Genomic DNA, 20,129 nt, shown 5'->3' with positions numbered 1-20,129 from the left:
CCCCTTCGTGACGTCTCGCCTGCCCCGTCGTGACATCACGCCCGCCCCCTCTACCAAAGTCTATGGGAAGGGGGCGTGACAGCGGCCGCGCCCCCTTCCCATAGACTTTCGTTGAGGGGGCGGACGAGACGTCACGAAGGGGCCGGGAGATTTATCAAAAGTGGTGTAGTTGCCCATAGCAACCAATCAGATTGCTTCTTTTATTTTTAAGGAGGCCTCGGAAAAATGAAACCACTCTTCCTCTGCACGTTTTGATAAATCTCCCCCGATGTGTTCGTGGTCCCATATTACTAGGGCTCGTGAGTTGAGCGATGACGTGATCTGGCGTATTTATATAAATATTCCTACTTACTATGTCAATATAAAAACCCACCGCACACTGCATTAAAATGTTACTATAAGTAAAGTACAGGTAAACACAACATTGTTAAAACAAAACACACGAGTCGTTTCCAGCCTCCAGTGCGCATGCGGACAATCACCTCCGGATCCCGCACACTGAGGATACTTTATTCGGGGAATGTGTTTCGGGACGGACCTCGCCGGAAGTGCTCAGGGGGCGTCCTAAGCAAAGATGGCCGCGGTGACAGGTGAGAGGGTCACTGAAAACATGAAGGACACAGTGTGGCGTACTGTCCGAATAGCTTGCAGTGCAGATACTAAGCATTGTCCTATACAGTACATAGACGTGTGCGCTCCTCCGTCAGGGTGTATAATGGGTAACCATCTTCTATCTCCCCTTAGTTCCCAGGCTGTCTCTGCTCTGGCTGCAGACGACTCGGTAAGTTGTGGCCATGGCCGTCCGTTCCCTTCCTGTCAGTGTATACTCTGGTCCTTACATGATGTCTCCTCTTCCCACAGACCTCTCGCCTCTGCCGCCCTGCACACCCGTGTCTGGCAGCCGGCCTCAGACAGTGACAAGGCAGCCAGGTAATGTACAGGGTGCCACCAAGGACTCCAGCATGGCAGAAAACTGCATAGAGCAGTGTGTCCCAACCAGGGTGCCTCCAGCTGTTGCAAAACTACAACTTGGCATGCTGGGAGTTGTAGTTTTGAAACAGCTGGAGGCACCCTGGTTGGTAAACACTGGCATAGAGCATTGGCTTCACATGAGCCCTAAATCATCAGGGTTAAAGAAGTCCTCTGGAAAAAAATGATTTACTTCACCTGGCATTATTATGGTGAGGCAAACCGGCCGCGGTGCTCCCTTTCTTACAGGGCACCCTGTTTCTTCAATACATTGCCAGCTCTGGTCTCCACTGCTCTCAAAGTGACCAACTAATTCACACAGGACCCAGAAGGAACTTTCTCAATGTCCACACTGTAAGGCTCCCATTAGATGTATCTGATTGCATCCCAACAAAAATGGGATTGTGACTGATACTGCTAACGGGAGCAGTGGACCCCATTGCTTTCTGTGGCTTAACAGAGTTACCTAGCTATTCCAAAAGTGCAGCGGCTCGCATTTTTGAGTCCACTGAAAAAAGCGCATGCGTCCCAAACTGAGTCCCTAGGGCATCCAGTTAGGCCGTAGGAAGCAATGAGGTCTGCTGCTCTCATTTGCCGACTGATACAACTAACGGGCAGGAATGTAGTATGAACCTACCCTAAACAGCTTCTGAGTGGGCTAGTCCCTTGGAGAGCAGCAGGGACCAGAGCAGATGTCTGTTAGGGACAACAGGGCTACCTTGTGTTATTTGAAGCATTACTTCCGGTGACACAATCTTTAAAATTAGAGGAGTAGCGCACATGCACACTTAAATCCCTGCTCAGGTTGGAAATTTGAAAGTCCTCGAGGGCAGAAGCAATTGATGGCGTAGCCATTCTGCACATCGTACTTCTAGTTACCCCAAAAAAATATGTGGCTATCTGAGAACTTACATCATATGGTCAGTCCCAAAAATCAACACCAACACCATAGACCATAATGAAACAGTAATAGTTCAAAACTTAATTAATCTTTATTGTAACACAAAAAATAATAAAAACAGAAAAGACATACAATAGGTGGGTACAAGAAAATGCTCAGGCAGAAGAGCAGGGGTGAGAGCAATGATGACAATATCACATAATTGTGCAGGTATATATAGGGACATGTATCGCCGTACAAAATGTATCTCAATGTGTGTGTATGTTCCAGCATCACGTCCAAACGGCTAAAGATATTAAAATGAAACTTGGCACACGTTACTTATGTCAACAACAAACATAGGATAGGTGATTTAACCCTTACTCACCCCCATTTGCCAGGGGCGGGGTTTTGGTTTAACGTCCCATACAAGTCAATGGGAAATATATGTTACTGCATAACTTCCAAACGGCTGGAGATATTTTGATAATACTTTGAGACGTTGAGATATGATGACGGGTTATGAGAACTGGATATGTGGTTGGGATATGACAACAATATATGAGGACAGAATATGCGGTCAAAAGCTTCCTCCTTTGTCGATTTCCTTCCTAATCCTTGTTGTGGAGGGAAAAAAAAGACAGGCAATGCCGAGTACTCAGCTAATAGATAGAGATATATCTCTATCTCCAATTATGATCAGTATACATCTAATAGATTGGTAACGTGTGATACTCACATAGTGTTATCGATCATGCGTGCCAAGTGCTACAGATGACAGGAATATGTGCCCGCATGCACATAGCATGTTATGGCGGTATACGATAGCCGGAAGCTGCTTTCGTAGGGCCAGAAGTTGAGGTCATGTGACTGCGGGCCAGTGCAGCAATCGACATGACGTCGCTAGAATCGAGGTGTGCATGACCGGAAATAAAACTAATAATGGCAATCAGGTATCCATGAAAGTGTGGTCACATGATAAGCGTGTGATCACGTGACTCCAGTCACATGGCCACCCCGCGGTCAGCGGAGGTTCCCTCTGCTATACAAGTGGGGGAAGAGACCACATGACCTGAACCACGCGACCAACATTGTATATATGTAAGTCACATGATCGCAACAAGTCGATCACTTACAGAGCGTCATAGTAAAGCCCATAATATCAAACCTGTAGGACTTGCCAAGCATGATCAATTTACACTGTCACCCCCTACACATATATGTATAGACCCCTGTCATTTGGTTGACACACCCCCTGATGAAGCAGCCTAGCGAAATCGTGTTTAGGGTTCGGAGGTGATAGGTGTTTCCTATAGGGTGCATGGTCATGTATCTGGCGTATGTACTTAAGCATTGTGTTTTATGTTCTCTTATTATTATAGTGTTATCACGGCCCCTTCTGTGGCTCCTATTTGTTACAACCATATCAGTACATGTGCGACATTTCTGTGCCTTAGGCACATTTTCGTCTGTGGTTATATTTTTATTGTCATTTTGGACTTTATACAAGTCATCATTTAGCCGTTATTCATTTTGTACGGCGATACATGTCCCTATATATACCTGCACAATTATGTGATATTTTCATCATTGCTCTCACCCCTGCTCTTCTGCCTGAGCATTTTCTTGTACCCACCTATTGTTTTATGTCTTTTTATCTGTTTTTATGAATTTTTGTGTTACAATAAAGATTGATTACATTTTGAACTATTACTGTTTCTTTATGGTCTGTAGTGTTGGTGTTGACATCGTACTTCTGCTCAAATTGCTATATTTACATTGCAGTCCCTACCCTACATAAACAAGGTGAACAAGAGCCTCACTGAGCAGAAAAACAATGAGTAGAATGGCATAATTTTTCTCGACCTGATGGGCATATGCATGCACAGTACCTTTATTTTGCGGTAAACTGTTTTGGACCAGCTTTTTGACAATTTGAAGAAGAAAAAAAAAAGGCACAAAACCGCTAAGAAGGGGAGCAGGGTGGCCATTTACCCTCACCATAATAATGCTAAGTGTGGCCCGAAAAACTGGGTGTTTCTTTAATCGCGGTGCTTCTTTCTCTGGGTGCTTCTTTAATCAGGTCTGTGAGTTATACGAAATGTTTTTTTTCTTTGAGACTATACCATGTATTGCAGCTGCAGTACACAACACAACCCATTGGCAGTGGAACAATAAAACCAGAATCTTCCAGTTTGGCTGGGTGACTGGTTTGTCCCTATTATTTCTCCACATATAACTACAGCAGACTCTTGTCTGGAAGAGCTGTGCATGTGAATCCTGACTAATAAACATTATCCAAAAGCTTTGGAGAAAAAAAAAATTGCATTCAGCTAATATATTCACTCTCTTTACAGGGGCTGTCTCATGAAAGAAGCCAGCACCATAAGCTCCTTTCACACCCGTAGGGTCAGCCATACACTTCAGTTGAGCACTTCGGGGGAGATGCATCAAAACTTGTGCAGAGGAAATGTTGACCAGTTACCCATAGCAACCAATCAGCTCACTACTTTTATTTTTAAAAAGATCTCAGAAAAATAAGAGAAGCAATGTGACTTGTTGCTATGGGCAACTGGTTGACTTTTCTTCTGCACAGATTTTGATAAAGCTTCCCCTTTATGTAAATGGATACACCAGATCCTCCAAAGTGGGAGTGACACTTTTAAAGCAGCTCTGTTTTTGCATGTAGAGGTTGGGACACAAGGGAACACAGCCTCTTTGTGACTACCCTCTTTTTTTTTTGTGGCTCTCTACTATTATGTGATGTAGAGAGAGAAAATCAGCAGTTTACACCAAGATGGATACATGAATCTCTATGACAGGGGTTCTGTCTATGACGGTTAGTCTGTCTTTTCACATCCTTAACCCTTAATCCTAAAGCACTGACAGTGTGCCGCCAAAATTGTCAGAGGTACTCCGCCAAAAAACATCTTATCCCCTATCCAAAGGATGACTGGTGATTACAGCTGTAACGCCCCTCCATTCATGTCTATGGAAGGAGTTGTGACTGCTACGTACTAGCCGTCACGACCCCTCCAATAGACATGAATGGAGGGGTCGTGACGTCACGAACAGGGAAGCTTTAAGCTTCCGTGTTCCAGACGCCCCTGCTGCCGGCCTGGAGATTGCGTGGGTCCCCAGCAGCAGGAACCCCGCTGTCAGACATCTTATCCTCTATCCTTTGGATATCCTTATCCTCTATCCTTTAAAGGCAGATGTCTAATACTCTACTTAAAGGGGTACTCCACTGGGGAAAAAAATGTAATCAACTGGTGCCAGAAATTTAAACAGATTTGTAAATTACATATATTTAGAAATCTTAATCCTTCCAGTACTTATCAGCTGCTGTATACTTGGAGGAAGTTCTTTTCTTTTTGAATTTCCTTTCTGTCTTATCACAGTGCTCTCTGCTGGCACTGTCCAGAGCAGGAAAGGTTTGCTAAGGGGATTTGCTCCTACTCTGGACAGTTCCTAAAATGAACAGTGGTGTCAGCAGAGAGCACTGTGGTCAGACAGAAAGGAAATTCAAAAAGAAAAGATAAAAAAAAAAAAATTTTAAATCAATATTTTCCAGCAGAGTACCCCTTTAAAGGGGTTTTACCATGATCCACTTTCCACAGCAAACATTTTATTAGGTTTAATGAAATTAAATGTCTGTTTATTAGTCGTCCACCATGACAGCCACCGGAGAGATGTTCCCCTAGGACCTAATAGGAACAGGAGAGGTTAAAAGCCCCTCCTACTCCTCCTCAGTGTTTTTCCTGTTCCTATTCGGTCCAGGACAGAGGTCCGGGGTCTGTTCTCTGTAATGGACACCTGGGGTTTTTATGTTTTTAACTTTGGTCCGGGGTGGGTTACGGTCCCCTTAGAGGCTCCCTAACCTTACATTGCCCCTTGCCCCTTACATTGCCCCTTGGTCGCTGGTTCCCCTGCCTCTCGACCCTATGGGGACCGCACTCCTGTAGGGTTACATGTCCTCATACTAGGATACTGTAAATTATCCTGCCTGCTAGGGTTCCTCGTGTGTATGTGCGGGCTGCCCGTACCTCCGGGTGCTGCGGAACTGCTTTTGGATGTCTACAGCGACATTCAGGGGAGTGGAAAGTCAGGACTCAGGACCGAAGGCTAAACACAGAAAGTGCAGCCTGGATTGCTGATGGGGGTTGTCCAGCCTCATCCAGTTATAGCTCCTATCACACTTAACTTCCATATGCTTTTGGTTGGTCCTGAGTCTGTGTATAAGATGGGGGAAATTGTGCTCTTGAGCTTTTTTTTTAAGCACAAATAAAACATAGAAAAGGTCATTATTTTTTATTTTTTTAACCAAAGATTAGAAATCTTTTTTTATTTACCATAAGGAGTGCAATAGCAAAAATTTGTTTTAATGAGTGCCCATTAAAGCTTTTTTGTTGGTTCCCATTGATAGCGTCACTGTAAGACAGTTTTGATTAAATCTGCTACTAAATGTTATCTGGTAGTAGCAGTTGAGGTTTTTTATAGAAGACATAATAAAGAAAACTGATGGCACTGGTGCAGATTCGTTAGACACACATATATACTGTTGTTGGTATGACCACTGTGCCTGGTGACGGCTGTTTCCAATACAGCTCTTGGGCTGTTACCAGGGCTGTGGAGTCGGTAGATAAATGTTCAGACTCCGGAGTTTTCTGTACTTCAGACTCCCCAACTCCTCTGTATTAATATGCAAACATATTTTATACATTCCTTGAAGGAAACAAAGGTAACATACATGTCATTACCACTGGGAAGCCAACAGTCTACTGTATTGAACAGTTTGTGTGCTGATCTGCTGCTGAAGATAGGGCAGTGGGAGGATCAAGGAAGGTGCATTTATTATAAAACATGATTTCCCTAGTAGAATCCCATAGTCATGTTTAAAGGGGTACTCCGCCCCTAGACATCTTATCCCCGGGGTCCCGCTGCTGGCGACCCCCGGGATTGCTGCTGCGGCACCGCGCTTTCAGTACTACACAGAGCGAGTTCAGGGGACGGATACAGAGCGATACAGTGGACGGAGCAGCATAATGTCATACCTCCGCCCCTCGTGACATCACTGCCCGCCCCCTTAATGCAAGTCTATGGCAGGGGGCGTGAAGACCGCCACGCCCCCTCCCATAGACTTGTATTGAGGGGGCTGGCCGTGACATCACGAGGGGCAGAGCCATGACGTAAAGTTGCTCCAACCCCTGTATCGCCCGTCATTACGCACAGAGCGAACTCCCCAGCAGCGGGACCCCGGCGATCTGACATCTTATCCCCTATCCTTTGGATAGGGGATAAGATGTCTAGGTGCGGAGTACCCCTTTAAGCTAACAATCGAGTTTACAAGTTTTTATAGCCTTAGCTGAATGGCAGCAGTTTTTCCAATGGTTTACAGCTTCAGTCTTGAACTATTGACCCTCCATTCCCTTCACTTATACAAGTGTCTCTAGTCCTGCAAAAAACATATTTCCTTAACCCCTTATCAGTGAGATGCTAGGTTACCCATGGGTTCCCTGTAACAGCAGAACACAACACTATGGAAAGTATAAGTATTGCCGATCCGAATTGTGTGTTGCGTGCTATATAGTAAAGCACATGAAAAGCTTCTTCAGTCACTTAACGTGTTCGTTTTGCGGTTACGTGAGGCACTGCATGCATTGGTCTTTATTCTTAAAGTAGAGAAGTCATTAATTATAACTTTTTGTGAATTGGGACATTTAAACTTGCTTTTTTTTATTTTTTTATCTTTTTTATTCCAATCTAACTTTAGTAGGAGTCGGTGCATTGTTTGCCGACTCCAGGTACCCAAAATTTCGTCTGACTCCACAGCCCTGGCTGTTACTGCAACTGATGGGGGGGGGGGAGATGTATCAAATCCTGTGTAAAGGAGAGAAAAAAAGTTGACCAGTTGTCCATAGCAACCAATTAGATTGCTTCCTTAATTTTTCAGAGGCCTTTTTAAAAATAAGTAAGCAATCTGGTCACTATGGGCAATTGGTCAACTTTTCTTCTGCACAGGTTTTGATAACTCTCCCCCATAGTGTGCTGTGCAGACTGTTTTTGTTGCGGTTTCTTATATAAATTCCTGGATGTCATTTGGCAGCACAGTACATGTTACTGCCAAGCACTAATTCTCCCTTTGCATTGTAATAGTTAAATCTTTGCCCTGAATAACCTGCTGAATTTTCTTGTTTCAGTGTTTTACCAGTCAGACAGAACAGTAGTGCTGTCAGTGCAGCAAAATCATCAGCAGTAAGCAGTAAAGGCGAGTTTATAGTCACAAAGCTTGATGATCTTGTGAACTGGGCAAGAAGGGTAAGAGATTTCACTTGTATAAAACTGCATATTTGTTGCATATTAATGAAACTAGTCATGTGCAGTAACATATCACACAGATAATCACTGTCACTTGTCTCCCACTGAAAAGAGGATCCGTATCTAACGCTACACTATGTAGAATTCTACCTAAATATCCTTTAAAATGAATTTGTTTTGACATTAAGGTCTCTCGACAGAGTGATATAAAAATAATTAAATAATACTCGCCTGCCCTAATCCTCTGCAGCTGCCATTCCAATAGCTTTGGGTCTTCATTTTTGGTTCCTGTGACATCGTACTCGCAGGAATTGCCTGTTCAGTCGAACCAATCACTACTACAGCAGTAACTGGCTTAGTGGGCAGTTCCTGTGGGGTTAACACATCACATGAGTCAGTAGTGGTGAGTGTACGGACCAGGAGTCGTTGATACTGCAGCTGCAGAGCATCAGGACAGGTAAGTATTTTGCATCGCCCTAAACCAATATATATTTTTTTTCTGTGGCTGGAGTACGCCTTTAAGCCCCCTAATACACATTAGTAGCATATCAGCTGAAGATGCAAACTTGGTGAGACCAGCCGCCTAACTCGTGTGCAGAGATTTCCTAACTCTTCCATGATGGATGGTGTAAGGGAAAGAAGGATTGGGCATACTGAATTTTTAACATTGTTTAGTCATCCTACTGAACTAGATGTCTGGGCTACTCTGCAGAAGAAGCAATTCTCCTCCTTCAGCACTATACAGCCATCCAGTCCTAGTATCCTTAAAAAGTACCTGTCACAATATAAACTTTTCTAATCTTACTCAGGCTATATACCCTAACTACTCCTAACACCCATCCTTCCCTTGAAAAAAATTCAGAGCTTTAAAAAGCTGTGCATCATACCTTTTTATTTTTTATTTATTTTTTTTTCTTGCTCACATAGTGCAATCTGCCAGCAGGAGAAAGTGGGCATTTCCAAGCAGGCATGACATCACTGAAGCCTGCTGTGGGACCACTTCTGCCCTCATATCATTGCAGTGATGAATAGAAGACCACAGGCTCTGTGCATGTTTCAGTGTGGCTTTTTACAGCTGGCAATCAAGCTCAGTGCAGAGAAACACTTCCTGAGTTTGGTCTCCTGGCAGGCTTGGAGAAGACCAAACTCACTGTATTAATTGTGGCAGGGAACAGAACAGAGCTGCCTAGTAGCCGCTTTTTCTATTACATTTTAAACATATTTATGTTGATAATTTTAAAAGCAAGTGAATGGGAAAGTGTCTGCTAATTACACAAGGAACCCTATATTCAAAGTTTTTTATTTGGTGACAGGCACTCTTTAACCCCTTCAGGACGGAGCCCATTTTGGCCTTAAGGACCGGAGCGTTTTTTGAACATCTGACCACTGTCACTTTAAACATTAATAACTCTGGGATGCTTTTAGTTATCATTCTGATTCCGAGATTGTTTTTTCGTGACATATTCTACTTTAACTTAGTGGTAAATTTTTGTCGATACTTGCATCCTTTCTTGGTGAAAAATCTGTAAATTTGATGAAAAATTTGAAAATTTAGCATTTTTCTAACTTTGAAGCTCTCTGCTTGTAAGGAAAATGGATATTACGAATACATTTTTTTTTGTTCATATATACAATATGTCTACTTTATGTTTGCATCATAAAATTGATGAGTTTTTACTTTTGGAAGACATCAGAGGGCTTCAACGGTCAGCAGCAATTTTCCGATTGTTCACAAAATTTTCAAACTCAGTATTTTTCAGGGACCAGTTCAGGTTTGAAGTGGATTTGAAGGGTCTTCATATTAGAAATACCCCATAAATGACCCCATTATAAAAACTATACCCCCCCCCCCCAAAGTATTCAAAATGACATTGTCAGCGTTTTAACCCTTTAGGTGTTTCACACGAATAGCAGCAAAGTGAAGGAGAAAATTCACAATCTTCATTTTTTACACTTACATGTTCTTGTAGACCCAATTTTTGCATTTTTACAAGGGGTAAAAGGACAAAATTTTTACTTGTATTTGTAGCCCAAATTCTCTCAAGTAAGCATATACCTCATATGTCTATGTAAAGTGTTCGGCGGGCGCAGTAGAGGGCTCAGAAGGGAAGGAGCGACAAGGGGATTTTGGAGAGTACGTTTTTCTGAAATGGTTTTTGGGGGGCATGTCACCTTTAGGAAGCCCTTATGGTGCCAGAACAGCAAAAAAAAAACACATGGCATACCATTTTGGAAACTAGACCCCTCGGGGAATGTAACATGGGATAATGTGAACCTTAATACCCCACAGGTGTTTCACGACTTTTGCAAATGTAAAAAAAAAATAAAAAAATTGTTTACCTAAAATGCTTGTTTTCCCAAAAAATTTTAATTTTTAAAAAGGGTAATAGCAGAAAATACCCCTAAAAATTTGAAGCCCAATTTCTCCCGATTCAGAAAACACCCCATATGAGGGTGAAAAGTGCTCTGCTGGCGCACTACAGGTCTCAGAAGAGAAGGAGTCACATTTGGCTTTTTGAAAGCAAATTTTGCTCTGGGGGCATGCCGCATTTAGGAAGCCCCTATGGTGCCAGGACAGCAAAAAAAAAACCCCACATGGCATATCATTTTGGAAACTAGACCCCTCGGGGAACGTAACAAGGGGTTAAGTGAACCTTTATACCCCACAGGTGTTTCACGACTTTTACATATGTAAAAAAAAAATTTTTTTTTTACCTAAAATGCTTGTTTTCCCAAAAATTTTACATTTTTAAAAAGGGTAAAAGCAGAAAATACCCCCCCCCAATTTGTAACACAATTCCTCCCGAGTACGGCGATACCCCATATGTGGCCCTAAACTGTTGCCTTGAAATACGACAGGGCTCCAAAGTAAGAGCGCCATGCGCATTTGAGGCCTAAATTAGGGACTTGCATAGGGGTGGACATAGGGGTATTCTACGCCAGTGATTCCCAAACAGGGTGCCTCCAGCTGTTGCAAAACTCCCAGCATGCCTGGACAGTCAACGGCTGTCCGACAATACTGGGAGTTGTTTTGCAACAGCTGGAGGTTCCGTTTTGGAAACAGTGGCCTAACAGACGTTTTTCATTTTTATTGGGGAGGGGAGGGGGGCTGTGTAGGGGTATGTGTATATGTAGTGTTTTTTACTTTTTATTTTATTTTTTGTGGTAGTTTAGTGTAGTGTTTTTAGGGTACAGTCACACGGGCGGGGGGTTCACAGTAGTTTCTCGCTGGCAGTTTGAGCTGCAGCAGAAAGTTTGCGGCAGCTCAAACTTGCAGCCAGATACTTACTGTAATCCTCCGCCCATGTGAGTGTACCCTGTACGTTCACATTGGGGGGGGGACATCCAGCTGTTGCATAACTACAACTCCCAGCATGCCCGTTGGCTGTTGGTGACTGCTGAGAGTTGTAGTTTTGCAACAACTGTAGGCACACTGGTTATGTATCACTGAGTTTGTGACCTAACTCGGTGTTTCACAACCAGCGTGCCTTCAGCTGTTGCAAAACTACAACTCTCAGCAGTCACCAACAGCCAACGGGCATGCTGGGAGTTGTAGTTATGCAACCAGCAGATGCACCACTACAACTCCCAGCATGCACTTTAGCTGTTTGTGCAAGCTGGGAGTTGTAGTTATACAACAGCTGAAGGTACACTTTTCCATAGAAAAAATGTGCCTCCAGCTGTTGCAAAACCATAAGTCCCAGCATGCCCATAAGGGAATGCTGGGAGTTGTGGTGGTCTGCCTCCTGCTGTTGCATAACTACAGCTCCCAGCATGCCCTTTTTGCATGCTGGGAGCTGTTGCTAAGCAACAGCAGGAGGCTGTCACTCACCTCCAACGATCCACGCCGGAGAGTCAGTCCCTCGTCGTCACCGCCGCCGCCGCTGCTCCTGGGGCCCCGATCCCAACATTAACGTCGGGGATTGGGGTCCCCAGCACCCGGGGTGCACGTCCCGCACCCGCTCACGTCCTCCGGAAGAGGGGCGGAGCGGGTGCGGGAGTGACACCCGCAGCAGGCGCCCTGATTGGTCGGCCGGGAATCCGGCCGACGAATCAGGGCGATCGTGAGGTGGCACCAGTGCCACCTCACCCCTGCAGGCTCTGGCTGTTCGGGGCCGTCAGAGACGGCCCCGAACAGCCAGTAATTCCGGGTCACTGGAGACCCGATTGACCCGGAATCGCCGCAGATCGCTGGACTGAATTGTCCAGCGATCTGCGGCGATCGCCAACATGGGGGGGCATAATGACCCCCCTGGGCGATATGCCGGGATGCCTGCTGAACGATTTCAGGAGGCATCCGGCTCCGGTCCCCAACCGGCTAGCGGTGGGGGCCGGAATTCCCACGGGCATATGGATACGCCCTCGGTCCTTAAGGACTCGGGATGCAGGGCGTATCCATACGCCCTATGTCCTGAAGAGGTTAAAGAGATACTCCATGGAAGTAAAACTTATCCCCTATTTACAAGCTTACTTTGCTGAGCGGACCATCACTCAAGCTTGTCTTTGAGGGTGGGGGCCAGAGCGTGCTGAGGACGAGTGAGTAGCTGGTCCCCATACAGGAGATTGCAGGGGCCACAGCAGTCAGACCCCCAGGAATTGGTTTTACTTCTCTAAAGTACCCCTTTTAAAGCAACCTACAGCAGCCCTGCACTCCACTTCCATGGGCTGTATATAGCTTTGTTTACTTAATGCATTGTTATCATGTATTTACTTTATGCATGTACAATTATGTTTCAAGTAAAAAATACATTATAAATACCTGACTCGTCCCATTGGAGCACTTTATGGTTGGTATCCATTTGTCAGATCTCTATTGTTAAGTATATTTTTTGGATTCCATCATCTTCATGTGAACTGGCACTAATTTAGCCTTTGGGACATCATATAGATATCACGTGAGGTGCAATTTGTATGTCTCCAGTGTTGGTCAGTTTATTGTATTGAATGGCCATATTGTCACTCTTCTATTACACGTGCAGAGCTCCTTGTGGCCCATGACCTTTGGACTGGCATGTTGTGCTGTGGAGATGATGCACATGGCTGCCCCACGTTATGATATGGACCGGTTTGGTGTTGTTTTCCGTGCTAGCCCTAGGCAGTCAGATGTCATGATTGTGGCTGGGACTCTTACCAACAAGATGGCACCTGCCTTGAGAAAAGCAAGTATTTGTTTTTTAAATGTTTTCTTTTTGTCAATGTACCAAGTAAAAAGTTAATTTACATGATAACGTTGTATACTGTGTCTTCTCAAAGCAAAGTTTTTCACATCAAATGTTATCTATTTTGAAAAATGTATAACAAATTCTATTTTAAAGCATGTTAGATTATTACAGTATATGTTTTTATTATCCGGGGGGGGGGGGGCATATTTTTAAGTATACTCAATTCAGCAAGTATGTTTTTGCCACTACGATGTTTATTCTGTCATTCATAGGTTTATGATCAGATGCCAGAACCACGTTATGTAGTTTCCATGGGCAGGTAGGTCAATTAATTGCTTTATTTTTACACAAAGCCAGCATATATACTTGTTGCTCTTTAAACACAGTTGCATTTTCATACCTAAAAACTGTCTTACAGCTGTGCTAATGGAGGGGGCTACTACCATTACTCATATTCCGTAGTCAGGGGCTGTGACAGAATTGTCCCCGTGGATATCTATGTCCCAGGTAACGGTCTTCATTTTTTTAACCTTTCCACATTATTTTGTTATTACTCAGCTAAAGTTTGTATTCTATATTTTACCTAGAAATTCTTTGATGTTAACTAGAGATGAGCGAACTTACAGTAAATTTGATTCGTCACGAACTTCTCGGCTCGGCAGTTGATTCGTCTTATCCTGCGTAAATGAGTTCAGCTTTCAGGTGCTCCGGTGGGCTGGAAAAGGTGGATACATTCCTAGGAAAGAGTCTCCCAGGACTGTATCCACCTTTTCCAGCCCATCGGAGCACCTGAAAGCTGAACTAATTTATGCAGGAAAAGTTATCAACTGCCGAGCCGAGAAGTTCGTGACGAATCGAATTTACTGTAAGTTCGCTCCTCTCTAATGTTAACCATTCTTAAAGGTACTGCTAATCGTGGTCCTGGCTGCAACATGTACGCCTACATTTTGCATCGCCTTCTGATCTGAGTTCACTTTCTCTATTGCTATCTGGAGACTGATTTTCTTGGAAGTGCACAGGACTTCTGGCAAATCTCCATATTGCGTCTGCAAAATGTTAGCACATATCCTGCCACTGGGTCCTTATGTAAAGGTACTTTGAGGGGTACTTGATGATGAGAAATATATAGAAGTGAAAATGTTATTTATTTATTTAGTATCACAATTCTATTATAAGGTCTTTTATTATGTGTGTTGTGCAAAATCCTATTTACACTATGTGGTGCTTGTGGCTGGCCCTGACAAATGGATGCACTAAGCCTGGGCAGAAGCAGGAATAAAGTATTTTATCCTACACTGCTCTGGAAAGGGGTCTAGTCTGGGCTGAGCTGTGATGAGATCTTGGCTAAAGGACCTGCTATTATGATGATGTTGTGGGGATGAGCTGGAGGGGGCTGTAAAAATCAAAAAAAAGACAATATTGTAAGGGGCAGTATTATAGGTTGCAGATTACTGCTGTATTGCAGTACATGCACACAGTTTATTCATGTGTCACTGGCAGTAACACATGAATAAACCTTGTGCACATCCTTTAATACATCAGTGATCTGCAACCTGAGGTTCTGCAGCGGTGCAGAACCACAACTCCCAGCATGACCTGGCCTGTGTTACTGCCCTCTATGCATTGCTTGACATGTCAAAAACTAATATTAAATTACAGTCATGCATTAAAGTGTCTCTGCTACATAAAAACACTTTTTTGTCATGATATTCAGAACACCGCCAATTACTAGAACAATCCATAGAAGCACTCGGCTAAGAGCTGCTTTCCCTTTCTCTCCCCAACAGACAGGCTCCATAGATTATCTATAGAGTCCACATCCTGCAGCAAGATGGGGAAACTCTGTTACCCCAATCAATCAAATCTTTTGACATTTCTATATGAGACAACAAGATTTTTATTTAAAGTGACAGGTGCAGTTTAAAGGGAATGTACCATCAGAAAATAACCTATTGTTTGAAATCAAAGATTTTTTATGGTGTGTTTTTGTTTAGTTTTTTTGTCTTCATTTTCTGCATCATTACCTATCTTTTTATTGTAATATTCGGAAATCTTGCAGTTTTCGTTTTGGCGACTAAGCATGTCTAACTTATTTTCAGCATTCTCATAATATGTCTAGTCACAGAAAATATCACAATAAAAAGTACCACCTACGTAAAGGTAATACAGGAGTCACCATTCACTATAGGGGATTATCACAGCTCACCGCCTCCTCTATATTCCATGTGGTTTCTGTAAAGCATATCATTAAATGGACACTCTCAGTAAACAAATTTTTGCTATTGCACTCCTTATAGTAAATAAAAAAATGTTTTATTTGTGTTTTAAAAAAGCTGCCACTAGATGTCTCCCTACTTTTCCAGAGCACGTTTTCCCCCATCTTTTGCACAGACTATGGCCTCCTGCTGGCCTGGCAGCAAAATCAGTCCAAAATCAGGAAATGTTGTTGGGGGGGGGGGTGCAGCCTTATCCAATCATAGCTCATCTCACACTGAACTGCTCTGGGCTGTGTGTAGCAGAGTGAGGGAGAAAGTTGCCCCCTGTGTGGCTTCAGATGATGTCACACCTGCTGGGGAACACCCCTTCCCAGTCTGTGACAGACTGAGCAGAAAATACAAAGCAATATCAAGGTAGAAACCTAACCAATAATAAAAATAAAGGCAGGGGTGGGTTATCATGATGGGGACAGTGAACTGGGAGGATTATAACATTTAACAAGATCATGAGAGGTACTCTTTAAATGCGGTTTAAGTATTTAAATTGTTTTTAAAGGAATGGCGTTTTCCCTGGATTGACCAGTAGTATTAGATCTGCAGGGGTCCAACTCCTTGGACTCCCTCCAATCCTCTAACTCAAGAGGCTGTGGAAGTAGCAGTGGTGTAAGGTAGTGCTGGGCGGTATACCGGTATGAACCAGATACCGGGTTTTTTTTCTCCCACGGTATGAATTTTTGCCCATACCGCTATACCAGTCGGGCCCCTCCCCCACCCTTCGAATCAATAAAAAAAATTAAACTTACCCGTAATGGGGGTGGTCTGGGCCATCCATCCTTCCTGTAGTGTCCGATGGCATTCCGGGTGGAGGGTGAACCGGTCCGGGCTGTCCTTCTTCTCCGGGGGTCCTCTTCTCCACTCCGGGCAGGCTCCGGCCTAGTACTCTGCATAGACGCCGCTACGCCGTGACGTCAGGTGCGTCGCTGCGCAGCGGCGTCTATGCAGCGTTACTAGGCCAGAGCCTGCCCGGAGTGGAGAAGAGGACCCCCGGAGAAGGACAGCCCGGACCGGTTCACCCTCCACCCGGAATGCCGCCGGACACTACAGGAAGGATGGATGGCCCGGCTCGCCCTCCCCGGAAGGTCCCTGCAGCAACTGGGAAGGTGAGTCAGGGTTCTGGGATGGACAGGGGTCTGTACAATATACTATACCTACAGTAGGCCCTCCAGCTGTTGCAAAACTACAACTCCCAGCATGCCCGGACAGCCAACGGCTGGAGGCACCCCTAGTTGGGAAACACTGACCTATACTATACACTACTATATAGTCCAACATGCTGGGAGTAGTAGTTTTGCAATAGCTGGAGGCACCCTGGTTGGGAAACACTGACCTATACTATACACTACTATATAGTCCAACATGCTGGGAGTTGTAGTTTTGCAACAGCTGGAGGCTGTAGGGTTGTTTGTTACATCTATTTAAAAGGGTAGTCCACTGCCCCAGTGTTCAGATCATTTAGTTCCAAAAGCCCATTTAGTTCCACTACGCCACCTCAATGCAAGTCTCAATGTAAAAAAAAATAAAATAAAATACTGTGATACTTTAGAAAAATACTGCAATACTAATTTTTGGTCATATCGCCCAGCACTAGTGTAAGGTACTGAAATGTTGTCCCCATTTTGGGGTACAGAAATAGTCATCTAAGTGAACATATAGGCAACATATTCTGTAACCCAGTTGTACATAGGATAGTTATCTCTGAAGTAAAGTACTTATAATGATTTGGCATCAACTTCTCTCAACTTTTCTAGGCTGCCCTCCTACAGCTGAAGCTCTTCTATATGGTATTCTGCAGTTGCAAAAGAAGATAAAAAGGGAAAAGAGAATTCGGACTTGGTATCGACAATAAATTTGTTGCTTGTTATTTATCAGTAGAGATGCTTGGTATGTCCTCTTTGTGAAGTTCCAAACACGGATGTGTTGCTATCTTAATCTGATTTTTGCCATACATGCCAAGACTTCTGCCTCCATTTAAACGACTGACTTTTCTTTAAACCTGTACTTTATAGAACATTAAAGAGAACTGTAATCTTAAAATTGTGGCGTTATTGCATTCCTCCTTTGACACACTTTTCTCAATACATCTGGACAAGCTCCCATGATTTAATGTAATAAGATAACACCTACAAATGCAAGGGAAATCGAACACCTGGCTCTAGGGAATAGAGCAAACCTGCATGTGCTCTATTCCTCATTCCTGTGATCAGGATTCCTGTGATCTAGATTTCTGTTGTATACACATTAAAGTTGTTATCCAGCTGGAGGGACCTTTAGCCATTGCACAGTATATAAAAAAAAATAATAATAATTTCCTGCAGATTTCTGTGTCTGGTGCCTCAGTCCCTGTCCGTGATCCTCTTCATGTCAGAAATCGTGATATCAGGGCCCAGAGTGTTATAGTGGCCGTGTGACAATCTGGGCCCCGACATCACGATTTCTGACTTGAAGAGACTCTAAAGTAAAGGTTTTTTTTTTTTAAATATATATATATATATATATATATATATATATATATATATATATATATATATATATATATATATAATATATTACTGTGCAATTGGCCAATGATCCCTCCAACTGGATAACCCCTTTAAGGGGAAATTCACATGTACTTAATCCGCTTCAAGTTTCATGTTGCAGATTTTAGCTATTTATTTTTATTAAATGGGCACTGTCAGATATAAAGACTTTTTATATGTCGTACATCTTGGCAAAACAATAATTTTCCTAATATACTTCTTTAAAATAAATGTAACATTTTATTAAAGAAAACTGCCTTTAAAAATCCCACCACTAGAGGTCCCTATACCTCCTGGAACACTTAGTCCCACAGCAGCATGAGTGTGTCCAAGGGTCATGGACACGAGATGGCTTATAGACAAGACTGCAGGAGGAACATAGCCTGCAGCAACACTGCTGTAACACAGCATTTTACCAATTATGTGCCTTCAGCTATTGCAAAACTGCAACTCCAAGCATGCCTGGACAGTCAAAGGATGTCTGGGCATGCTGAGTTGTAGTTTTGCAAAAGCTGTAGGCACACAGCTGAAGGCAACACTGCTGTAAAAAAAAGTTATCCAAACACACTACCTCCAACTATTCCAAAACAACAAGTCCCAGCATTACAGGACTGGCAAAGGATGATACACATGAATGACATAGAAACATATAAAAAATGAGAAAATGTATGCATAAAAAAACCACTGTGCTTTGAGCACTAAACCTTTGGACTAATTTAGGAAGATGTAAGTTATACACTGACCGTATTGTCTTTGGTGGTAGAGTACAGGCAATCTCCAATAATGATTGTGTGTGTGTGTGTGGCATAAATCCAGAGAGGAAAGGGTTACAGAGCAGGACTGCCAGGCTCAGTCACGGGAGCAGTGAGTCAGTAGAGTGAGGGAGGGGGAGGAGTCATCACAGTGCAGGCAAGAGAGGGAAACACCCCATCCCTCTGGGAAGATTAAAAGAGATTGAGCAGCTGTAATATGCTATTTTTCTAGTGAAATTTTGTGAAAGATACATAAAAATGACATGTACATGATCAGGGTTAGGTACTGAAAGCAAAGTATGTGTGAAAGTAACTTTTAACCCCTTAAGGATGTACGCCTCTAACAATGGCCAGGACCCGTGGCTAATAGCGCGCGTCACCAATCGTAAAGAAAAAAAGTTAATAAATATCATTTAAACCCTCACCTAATAAAAATCTGAATTACCCCACTTTTCCCATTAAAAAAAGTGTAAATTAAAATAAACATGTGGTATCGGCACGTGCGGAAATGTCCGAACTATAAAAATATATAGTTAAACCGCACGGCCAATGGCGTATGCACAAAAAAAATGTCAAAGTCTAAAATAGCATATTTTTCGTCACTTTTTATACCATAAAAAAATGAATAAAAAACGATCAAAAAGTCCGATCAAAACAAAAATGTTACCAAAAAAAACTTGGTGCAAAAAAATGAGCCCTCATACCTATATAAGTAGGGTATCATTTTAATCGTATGGAACTACAAAATAAAGGTGTCATTTTTTACCAAAAATTTACTGCGTAGAAACGGAAGCCCCCAAAATGTACAAAATTGTGTTTTTTTTATTTTCTTCAATTTTGTCAGACAATTATATATTTTTCTGTTTCGCTGTAGATTTTTGGGTAAAATGACTGAAGTCATCACAAAGTAGAATTGGTGGTGCAAAAAATAAGCCATCATATGGATATTTAGGTGCAAAATTGAAAGAGTTATGATTTTTAAAAGGTAAGGAGGAAAAAACAAAAGTGCAAAAACTCACACGCTTGGTCCTTAACCCCTTAAGGACCAAGGGTTTTTCCGTTTTTGCACTTTTGTTTTTTCCTCCTTACCTTAAAAAAAATAACACTTTCAATTTTGCACCTAAAAATCCATATGATGGCTTATTTTTTTGCGGCGATTCTACTTTGTAATAACGTCGGTCATTTTAGCCAAAAATCTACGGCAAAACGGAAAAAAAAAAATCATTGTGAGACAAAATTGAAGAAAAAAAGCC

The 20,129-nt window shown here is 42.9% G+C and overlaps 1 protein-coding gene across 1 annotated transcript; it reads left to right on the top strand.

The window, feature by feature from the left end:
- The first annotated feature begins 470 nt into the window (after positions 1–470).
- On the top strand, positions 471–17,639 carry NDUFS7 (NADH:ubiquinone oxidoreductase core subunit S7). Its single transcript, XM_056516897.1, has 8 exons — positions 471–590; positions 745–781; positions 862–930; positions 8,050–8,167; positions 13,147–13,326; positions 13,602–13,648; positions 13,748–13,836; positions 17,354–17,639. The coding sequence occupies exons 1-8, from the start codon at positions 575–577 to the stop codon at positions 17,449–17,451; spliced, it is 654 nt and encodes a 217-aa protein (XP_056372872.1). The 5' UTR covers positions 471–574; the 3' UTR covers positions 17,452–17,639.
- Positions 17,640–20,129: the final 2,490 nt, after the last annotated feature.

This window comes from Hyla sarda, chromosome 1 (assembly GCF_029499605.1).
Source record: "Hyla sarda isolate aHylSar1 chromosome 1, aHylSar1.hap1, whole genome shotgun sequence".
Lineage (NCBI taxonomy): Eukaryota > Metazoa > Chordata > Amphibia > Anura > Hylidae > Hyla > Hyla sarda.
This window is presented reverse-complemented; position numbering and strand designations above follow the sequence as displayed.